Source organism: Anthonomus grandis, chromosome 1 (genome assembly GCF_022605725.1).
Source record: "Anthonomus grandis grandis chromosome 1, icAntGran1.3, whole genome shotgun sequence".
Lineage (NCBI taxonomy): Eukaryota > Metazoa > Arthropoda > Insecta > Coleoptera > Curculionidae > Anthonomus > Anthonomus grandis.
The window spans coordinates 4,610,370-4,621,076 of NC_065546.1; the positions used below are offsets into that span (position 1 = coordinate 4,610,370).

Here is a 10,707-nt window from a genome sequence, read left to right on the forward strand (position 1 = left end):
CTAGCTTCACACACATTTACATTGTTTACAATTTAGGCAAAATTACAATTTCTATAGTTGAACCTATTTAACGCTAAAATCTAGAAATAAATTTGATTTAGTTTCGGTAATTCTACAAAGAATAAAACACAGATAGTCCGATGAATCTTCCAGAATCAAAACGAAAAAAGTATTATTCTCCTTCAGGAAGCAATTTACCTTTCCCTATTATTTTCAAGAAAGATGGAACTCTAAAAAAGTTTTCTGCTATTTTCAATGGACACTCTGTAGTAATTAAAAACCCAGAAGATATGAAAACCCTTATTTCAATGGGAAATTTTGGAAAATCTAGTCTTTCTCGGAATTATCCACAAACACTTGGATCCCAAAAGACTAAATTTCTTAGACAAAGACAGTTTGCCAATAAACAGACCTGTATCAATAAGATTAACAACAAAGTTACTCTACATAAAGTCATCGTAATTCCCGATAGTGATTCTGATAATGATGATTATTTTAACAACTTACAACCAAAGTATGAAGCTGATTATTTACCGATCTCTGAAACAGTTATGTTAGGCTATGAAGAAGCATTTTTTCTTGAAAATGTTGTAAAATGCATCGAGGTGAGTTATAAGGATAACAAACTAACCTCAGAAGAGTTGTGGAATTTATTCTTAAAGGTTGATCCTTATTTTATTCAAAATTATGTGGTTTACTATTTTTATAGAAGTAAGAATTGGGTGGTCAAGCCTGGAATCAAGTTTGGAGGTGATTTCAGTAAGAAACTTTCAATATTGACTTACATCTTGAAAATACTAATAAACATCTTTCCTAGTAATATATCAAGAAGGACCTGCTTTTTATCATGCCACCTACATAGTTATCATTCAAACAATGTCAGATGAAAAACATAGCCAGTCTTTAAAAGATGGTTTTTCTTCAACCACTTCATTGTTAGGTTTAAATAGACTCTGTGAAACTGCAGGAAAAGTAAGTGTCTAGGTAATTTTAGTTAGGGGTTAATTAATCTCATTATGCTTTCCAGGGACTTCTTTTTTGTAATATAACATGGCCAGAAGCTAGTGAAATCAGTTATACTGATCTGTCTAATATTAAGATCAATGAAGTCTTTGTAAAAAGGTGGAATTATTCACAAGAAAATATTAAAGAATGAGTTAACGTGTTGTTTTTATTTATATGTAAGAGCCAAACAATATTTTGTATGTTCAAATTCAAAATTAATTTATTTTTCATTAAAATAAAAAATATTAACAATTTATAATAAATAAGCCATTAGGATAGCCAATAGGACCATGCCTCAATTATGGAACTGTTAGTGCAGGTGCAACCTCCTTTTGAAAAGATAATAATAAAAAACAAAGAATAGTATTCACTTTTAACTTGACCTTGTCTTTTTTTAACAATGAAAGTAATTCTGCAGCGAAGTAGGTTCAATAGACCCTCAAAGAGTGCAAAGGAGAAAATGCTACTTGTAAACAACAAGTTTTAGATGAAGGCAAGCTGATGTAACCTAATAACTACAGTTTTTTTAGCACATTAATTATATTTATTTCAAAGTAATTTAAGCATTTGGTTAAATTATTTTGTTTTAATTATTTTAATTTATAATTTTATTGGTGCTTTTTAACCCATTCACGGACACGTCTACATATGCAGACAGACGTGCAGGCACACGCCTACATATGAAGACGCAATTTGATCGTCCCCAGAGGACAAGTCTTTAATTGCAGTCATTATAAAGCCGGCCACTCACGTTCCGGAAGACCTGAGAGGTATGCATAGAGTAATTAAAAGTATTTAATATTCATTTCTCTATGTGTTTGTCTTATCCACAAAAAATATCGCCATCAGCTTGGCCCCCCCTCCTCGGGTTACAATCTCCGAACAACCTTCTCTTTACCTCTGCCTATCCCAAAAAGTGAGCAGATTAAGTCCTCTATTGTGTACGGGGGCAAAAGGCTTTTTAACCATCTACCCCTTTATATAAGGCTAATAAATTGTGAAAAACGTTTTAGGAAAAATATAAAAAAACTTTTACTTGCGAGGCGAAGCATTTTATTCTCTGGACGAGTTTTTAAATACAACTTTTTGACAGTGAAGAGTTTTACGTAGCGTGATGTGACTTTTTACTACCTTTTCTTTGGGTGTGTTCTATATTCTATGTATGTAAGAATTGTTAAAATTTTTATATTTTTGTAAAAGATTATGTTGTCAACTATCTTAACGGTTTTATATAATGTTTTGTTAACCACAGATTATGTTACGGAACAATAAAGCTATTTTTGACTGAGCCCCATAAACATATGCCATAGCTCAGGTAAGACTCCACAAGAGCATGATAAGCACTTTTAGCTATGTGAGAGTCTAAATAATAAGAAATTACTCTAAGGGCATAGCAACCAGAAGGAACTTTATTGCATATCTTGGTAATATGGTTCTGAAATTTAAGTCCATCATCAATTCTTAGACCAATAAATTTCCTAGAATAGTGCCTTAGAGCAGGGTCATTACTCAACACAACATTATCCATAGAACACTTAAAACTCAACACATTTGTTTTTGATGAATTAAAATGAAGATTATTTGCTTCACACCACTCCTTAGTTGTTTCGAGATCAGTGTTCACAGTCATTTTAAGATCTGTCAAATGAGTAGCGGTCCTAAGACAGAACAGGTATCATAGTTGTGTCCTTCTGAACATGTCCTGAGAAGTAGGATTTGGGCCATTCCAAGGATGAGCCTTGAAAGCCATATTTCTTCAGTTCCGACAGCAGTATTCTGTGATTCACACAATCAAAAGCTATAGGTACATCACTGCAGCCACATCACCCGCATTGAAACTGGTATAGATTAGCCCGAGAAGACTAAATCTAGCACCTTTTCCTTCCTGGAATCTAAACTGATTAGGACTTAACCAATTAAACCTGTTCAAAAATGAAACCATTCTTTTCTTCAGTAGTCTTTCAACAACATTGGACTTGGCAGGTGTAGTCGCCATCTTTATGCCGAGGAAGTGTACTCTTTTAAGACGGCCAGGAAATATATTTGTTGAATTGCTGTTAGATTGTTTTAACAGAATCATTTATAACATCTGCGAGAGCTTTGTTGTCTTTCTTGGAAGATCCGCAAAGACAGCAGATTCCATCATGTGGAGTTTTTCTTTTTAATTTTTTTTAATGTTCTGACTGAAAATTAGTGCACATGACAGAAGTAAAACTTCTTTAGCTCCATAAATATTTTATTCATAAATCTTCAGGTCCATACTTGCTGAGCTCATTTATAATATGCCAGGATTCCTTAGATTTACTACAAGAATTATTAAATAGTTAATATTACTTTGTGAAATGTAGCTAATTTATTTTCAAGTCTATGATATTTTTTCAATTAACCTTATTGCACTGATGTCTAAGCCTAGTAAATTTTTTTTGTGTAGTCTACATCATTTTATTTTTAAAGGTCTTTGTGGCTTAACTACATAATCAATTATAGCAGATCAGTGGTCTGTTACATGGGTAGGTTGATTGGCATGTTGACTAGTTGGTTGATATGACCTGATTGTATCATATAATCTGTTGTGACTCTTACTTTCTCTATTGAGAGAAATATTTGATAAAAGGCTTTTAAGCTTCTTTATAAGAATTCAATTCAAATTCAAATATCCTTTATTGTTTGAACAAAATATTGTTATAAACAAAGCTTCACCTAATCCTAAAGAGACAGAGTTACAGGGTTAAAATTATATTTAAAAGTACAAGTTACAATGACGAATCAAAGTTAAACAGTTAAAATTTACATTTCTTTTTTCTTTTTTTTTATTTCTCCCCCCTTTCCTTCCTTTTTTTGTTCTTCCTTTTTTTTCTTTTCTTGAATCAATAAAATCAACTATATCTAACTTTTCTTAACTAAGTACAGTTCAACATTTAGGGATAAAAAAAAAGAAAAACATTTAAAACAAACAGGTTAGGAAAAGAGCTAGGTCTCCCTTAATTAATTAAAATCTGATTGTCGTTGAAATATTCAGCCACAGAGTAATAAGCTCGACCACTCAGAAATCTCCTCAAGAGAAACTTAAATTTGATGAGAGATTTTGCCCCTCTAATGTCCTCTGGTAGGTGGTTAAAGATTTTTATACCTTCATAAAAAATTGATCTCTTTACCAAGGCAGATGTTGGAATGGGAAGCCGCAAATTATTTCGCTGGCGGGTGACATATCGTGGATTCTGTAGGACAAACCTGTATTTATGGGAGAAAATAAGGCATGCCACCTCCTGTATGTATAGGCAGTAGATTGTAAGAATGCCCTCCCTGATAAAATATGGTCGGCATGATTCCCTAGGTGATATCCCGCATATATAACGCACAGCACGTTTCTGTAGAACAAACAACATCTGTAGAAGATAGTTGCTTGCACTACCCCAAAAGCAGACACCATACCTGAGATAGGAATCAATCAGGGAAAAGTACACGGCTCTCCCAATCCTCATGCCAAGCTCCCGACAGGCCACCCTAACAGCAAAACAACCCGCAGAAACCCTATTGCTGAGACTTCGTATATGGTCCTCAAACTTAAGCTCCTTGTCAATCACCAGACCCAAAAACTTATTGTTAGAATAAGGCGGGGCAGGGCAGTTAGCAATAAGAATATTATCAAAACTACGGTTATTTGTAAAACAAATTAATTTGGTCTTCTCTGGATTTAATGATAGTAAATTTGCCCTGAACCACTCATATATAAGTTGAAGATCAGCCAACATGGCTATTCTCAAAGAGTCGGTGGTATCATACCCATGCCAGAGAACGGTGGTATCGTCAGCAAAGAGCGTGAATTTTCTCTGGATATTAAGTCGGATGAGGTCATTAATATATAGGAGAAAAAGTATTGGTCCCAGTACCGACCCCTGAGGTACTCCCCAGGCAACAGATTGATATTCAGAATACTCCGACCCCACACACACTCTCTGACGACGACCCTTCAGATATGAACAAAACCAACTCGCCGCCAAGCCCCTAAAACCATAGTGGAAGAGCTTCCGCAGCAGAACCTCGTGACTGACGCAGTCGAAGGCTTTCGACAAGTCACAAAACACAGCAGCGGAAACTCCACCACCGTTAATCTGACAGTAGACATCACTCATAAAGTTAAACATTGCGTCATTTGTGTTTTTATTTTCTTGAAAGCCAAATTAAGAACCACTAAGAATAATCTTTGATTTTAAATAAGACATCACACGTTTTTTAACCAATTTTTCAATAATCTTTGAAAGTGTGGACAGAAGGGATATTGGTCTAAAGTTTGATGGTTCAGCGAGGCTGCCCGTCTTATGAATTGGGATAACCTTAGCAGATTTTAGGCAAGCGGGAAAGGTGCCCATAACCCATGATGCATTTATAGCTTCAGCAAGGACACTCAGATAATGCACTCCGGCATGTTCAGGAGTATTTTGGCAGATAGGCCATCCTCCCCGGCTAAGTTTTTGTTTTTTATAGAAGTTAATACCTCCTTAAGCTCAACCAAGTCTGTAGGTATAAAGAAAAATGATCCTTGAATACTGGTGCCTGACAAATAAGTAAATGGATCTGTTGTTGGGAAACCCAAATCTTTATGGATTTTATCAGCAATTCCAATAAAAAAGTCATTTATATGACTAGCAGAACATTCAGGGACTGCCATGGAATAATTGCTGTATGATTGACGGATATCATTAACAATCTTCCAGCATTCTTTAGACTTGTTTGTGGCCTTATTTATTTAGGCAATTTGAGTAGAAGGATCTTTTGGCGATTTTTATTAGTCGCCGATACAAAGACCTATAAGAGTTAAAATATTGATGAAAAGCCGGGCACTTTCGTGAAACTTAGTGAACTTTCTTAATGTGTGAAGGGATCTCAAATTTCTACATGAAGTTTTAAGTCCCCTAGTTAACCATGACTTCTTGTTCTTTTTTGGTATAATTTTCACCATGGGAAAAGAGACATCAAAGAGGTTTATCAATTTCCGGTGGAAACACGACAATGGATCCGTCGAATTCAACACGCTTTCCCATCCAGCAGCCACACACGAGTCATGGAATCTGTCGTAGTACCGCCTGCTGAAAATTCGACCGTAGGAGCACTCAGCAGTTTTGGGGCATTTCCCTTCACTGATTTCACAGATGACTGCCTCGTGGTCCGACATGCCAGAGTTCACAACAGTGCAATCCATCATATGTTCGGGATAATTAGTGCAAACATAGTCAATGGTGCTGGACGAGAACCGTGTGATGCGAGTGGGAGACCTAACATGCATTTGAAGGTTAAATCAACTGAGTAAATTACGGAGGGTCAGTGTTGCAATAGATTTCTCATTATAATTCACATTGAAATCACCCGCCAACAGTATGGAGGATGAACATGGGATCATAAGCAGGAGACTTTCCAAGCATAAGCAGAATTCAGAGCTATCAGATAATGGTGACCGATAAATACAAATAATGTATAGGTTTAAATCCTTATAAAAAGATGCAGCAAATTCAAAAACAGATTCCTTTAGAAGATGGTTAAATTTATCAATCTTTTGAAAAGTGCTTTCCGTTAAAAAACTTTTGCCAGCTCATAGAAGATCATACATCCGCCATGAGATAATTCAGTTCTACAAAAGCTAGAAACCACTACATAGTTACTAATGTACATCATTTCGTTTACTTTAAGCCAATGTTCTGTGAGGAGGATAATATTAGGTTCCTTTAGTTCATTCAAAAGTAGAGAAAGTTCACCTGTTTTATTACGGAGAGATTGTACATTTAGTAACATTAACGAGAACTTCGAATTTGGGGCTACCTTGACTCCTTTGGAATCTGAAGGGCCAATAAAAAATTTTCATCTGTGTTGGGAACCTGCATTGATTCCACAAGAATTACATTTTCAGAAGGAGATCTGTAAATTCCCAAAACAAGTTATATTATTTGCAATAAACCATTGAAACTTCAAAAACTTTCCCTTTGAGGAAATCAAATTTATGTACACACAAAAAGGTGTGTTTAGAAAGAAAGTCATCATACATTAATATGACAGTTTCTCCATGGCTTTCGAATATAGTGTAGACCATCCCAAAGATATTTGCTACACTAGTTTTTTTTAATATGTAAGCAAATACAATATTGGAAAAAGGTTGATTTTTTTACAGGAAAACATGAATGAATGATTTAAAATAACTGTTTTACTTCATATGTAATAATTTAACAACATTTTGTACATAACATAAAATCTACTGTAAACTAATATCAGATGTGCCTTATTTGCAACAAATAATTGAGAAATTAGTGTTCAATTTATTATAGCACATCCCAAAAAACTCTGTTCACATTGTTGATGGTATTCTAGTTGTACCTCCCAGCCTAGTTTTTGTAGGTATCCCAGTACGTCTATATTGGCTTCTTTCTTGCAAATATAAATTTTTGCAGTGTTCCTTAAAGCCCTCATCATTATACCATTTAGTAAGACAATTTTTAAGTTCACTATTTTCTTTTCTACATTTGACTACCATTAATAAATTATTGGCTTGACAGCAGTTTGTGAAGTCTTCCACTTCTTTAAAACACTTTTGCTCCCTAGCTAACTCTCTCATTTTTTTGGGAATCATAACATCCAGCTCAACTTTACGGAGCGATAGGTCATCTGGGTCTCCTGAAAAAATTGTAAACCATCACGATCGAATAGTTGCTTTAAACAAGGTGATGTGAATGGTGATACAAATAAAACAATATCCTAACCATCTATGGAAAATATATTATTTATAAATAAAAAAATGATGTAATAAGAAAAAATAAATAAAAGTCTTATTATACTATGTTCCAAGTGTCAATGAGCATTTTATAATTAATATGAAGAAGCATATTATTTTACAAACTTTGCCTCAAGTATAAGAAAGAATGAAAAAAAATGTACTATATTACGTAAGACAAAACAAAATCTTGTGTACAAACATCCTAAAAACTAAAAAATTCCAAATTCACTTTAAATTTCAAATTATAAACAAACATAACATCTAAAACATTTTACCATAAAATTTACACACATTACCAAAATTAATTAAAACAAAACAGATTGAAAAAAAAAGCATCTTTTTGATAAATGTGATTAAAAAATAAGTAAAGCTGTCAATAAAACAGAATTTAGAGGAAGTAAATTAAAATATTTAATAGGAAACAAAACTAAAACACTAAAATGATGTCAGAGCACAGGTCAAAAGGTATCGTTAAAAAAATCGTCAAGGTTATAATATGCCCTGGATAATAAAAGTGATTTTAATTTCTTTTTGAATTTTTTAACTTCTAAAATTTGTCTGATGCATAGAGGAACATGGTTGTAAATTTTTTTGCTAAGGTATATAAGTGAGTTCTTGGTGAGGGAGGATGTAGGGATTGATAAGGGAAAATCGTTAACCTGGCGAGTCATATGACCAATGTTAGAGGGAGGTTTAGGACATTTATGAATAAAAGTAGCTGTTTCTAAGATAAAAAGAGAAAAAAGAGTTAGGATTTTTTAAGATATAAAGAGAGGTTTACAAGAATCTCTTAACCCAGCGGAACATAGGTATCTAACTGCCTTTTTTTGAATCACAAAAATTATGTTTAATAATCCCTTGTTGCTTAAACCCCAAAAAGGCAAGCCATAACGAAGATGGCACTCAATAAGAGAAAAGCACACTGAACGTGCAACTACCCCTCCCAGCTCATGCCCTGCCATTCTTACTGCAAAGCATCCAGAGGATAATTTTGATGCAAGATTTTGGATATGATCTTCGAAGCGAAGGCGACCATCAATGGTAATACCAAGGAACTTACCGCTTTCTTTGTTTTGCAAGGGGGAGTCTTCACTAAACATAAGGCCCTGAACGTCACACTTAAATCCCATAATAAAGGTTTTCTCAGAATCTCTATGATTCCATAAAATGGTGGTATCATCAGCAAACTGAACCACTTTGCCCTGCAGTTTTAATGAACCCAAATCATTTACATAGAGCAAAAATAATAGTGGTCCTAACACTGAACCGTGAGGTACTCCAGTTTTAAGGGATCTGGAATCTGATAAACATCCAGATACTGTAACTCTTTGGGTACGATTAGACAGATAGGATTCCAGCCATTGAAATGCCACACCTCTAAAGCCATAATTATTGAGCTTAGACAGCAGTATTCCATGATCTACACAATCAAATGCCTTGGATAAATCGCAAAACACTGCCGCCGCGGACTCTCCAGAATTTAAGGACACACAGACACTCTCCAAAAAGCTAAAAACAGCATCATGAGTCCCTTTTCCTGTTTGAAATCCAAACTGATTTGCAGATAAAATGCAATTATTTTGCAAAAAAGACAAAATTCTGATTTTTGCAAGTTTTTCAACTATTTTGGAGAGGGTAGATAATATAGAAATTGGACGGAAATTACAAGGCTCACTCAAATCTCCACCCTTATAAAGAGGGATAACCACTGCCTCTTTCAAACATGCTGGAAAGATGCCATTATGAAAGGAATTGTTTATGGCAGAAGCTAAGGCATTCAATGCTGAGTCAGGCAAAAGGAGTAGTAATTTTGATGATATTTCATCAATCAGCTCCAGCTGATTTATGGTTTTTTAAGCTTTTAATTGCACCTTTAACGTCAGTAAGGCTAACAGGATAAAAGAAAAAAGAATTTTGAACTGACACTTGTTGAATATAATGCAAAGGATCAATATTAGTATTCACATCCTTGAGCAATAAATAAGGAATATTACAGTAATAATCATTTAAACTATTTGGTCTTACTTCTGGTTCTGAAACTTTCTTATGAGAATGCCTGAAGTCATTTATAATTGACCAACGTTCTCTCTGCCTAGGTATTTGAGGACACATTCAAGCGGTCACTATAATATTTAACCTTTGCTGCTTTTATCGTCTTTCTGTATAGACTACGATATTTCTGATGACAAAGAATAATGTTTGCATTAGTATACTTACACAACTTAGCCAAAAAACGGAGGTTTTTAGTTGAAGTTCTGAGGTCTCTGTGACCCATGATTTTCTATTTTTCATTTTAAGCCTCTTTTTAGGAAAACACTGATTGATCTTGTCACATAGCACATGAAATAACAAAGTAAACGGGACAGGAGCCATTTCAACTGCATTCCAATTAACCAAAGCTGTAGTAGAAGAAAAAGCATTGAAATTTGCTCTGCTTAAAATTCTTCCTATATAATGAGATGAAGGAAATACAGTGTTGCATGGAATCCTAGCGAGAATGGCTTCATGGTCAGAAATACCAGATGAGAGTACTCTACATGACACATCATTTAAATTTGTACACAAATAATCAATAGTATAAATATATAAACTATTTAGTTGCAGATGAGGATGTTATATATGTGGGTGAAAGAACATGCATCTATAAAAAAAGTTTATAACTTCCAATGCTTAGGTGAGTTTCTTATAGAATGGATCTTTTGATGGTTAAAATCTTGTGGGCAATAAATTCTTCATTGAAGATTATTTTGTATAAAGTATGTAGAATTTGTTACCTAGACCTTTGGGACCCCCACCGAATTTCTGCGGGAGCACTGTGCGTTCCTCTACTTGAGGCATTCTGCGTATATAAGCACTCACTCAATCAAAATTCTGATAAACAAATCGGAACTCAAAAATAATTATAGTTTTTTTGTAAATAAGATTTATAACCTAACTTTGGT

The 10,707-nt window shown here is 34.3% G+C and overlaps 2 protein-coding genes across 2 annotated transcripts; one reads left to right on the plus strand and one right to left on the minus strand.

The window, feature by feature from the left end:
• On the plus strand, positions 1-1,161 carry LOC126735842 (tRNA-splicing endonuclease subunit Sen2). The gene is made up of 3 exons (XM_050439925.1): positions 1-759; positions 818-972; positions 1,028-1,161. Exons 1-3 carry the CDS (start codon positions 141-143, stop codon positions 1,154-1,156), a joined length of 903 nt encoding a protein of 300 aa, XP_050295882.1. The 5' UTR covers positions 1-140; the 3' UTR covers positions 1,157-1,161.
• A 6,017-nt stretch (positions 1,162-7,178) lies between these two features.
• Positions 7,179-10,707, minus strand: LOC126735899 (COX assembly mitochondrial protein homolog). The gene is made up of 2 exons (XM_050440010.1): positions 10,540-10,707; positions 7,179-7,665 (listed from the first exon to the last, which is right to left on the minus strand). The coding sequence occupies exons 1-2, from the start codon at positions 10,601-10,603 to the stop codon at positions 7,340-7,342; spliced, it is 390 nt and encodes a 129-aa protein (XP_050295967.1). The 5' UTR covers positions 10,604-10,707; the 3' UTR covers positions 7,179-7,339.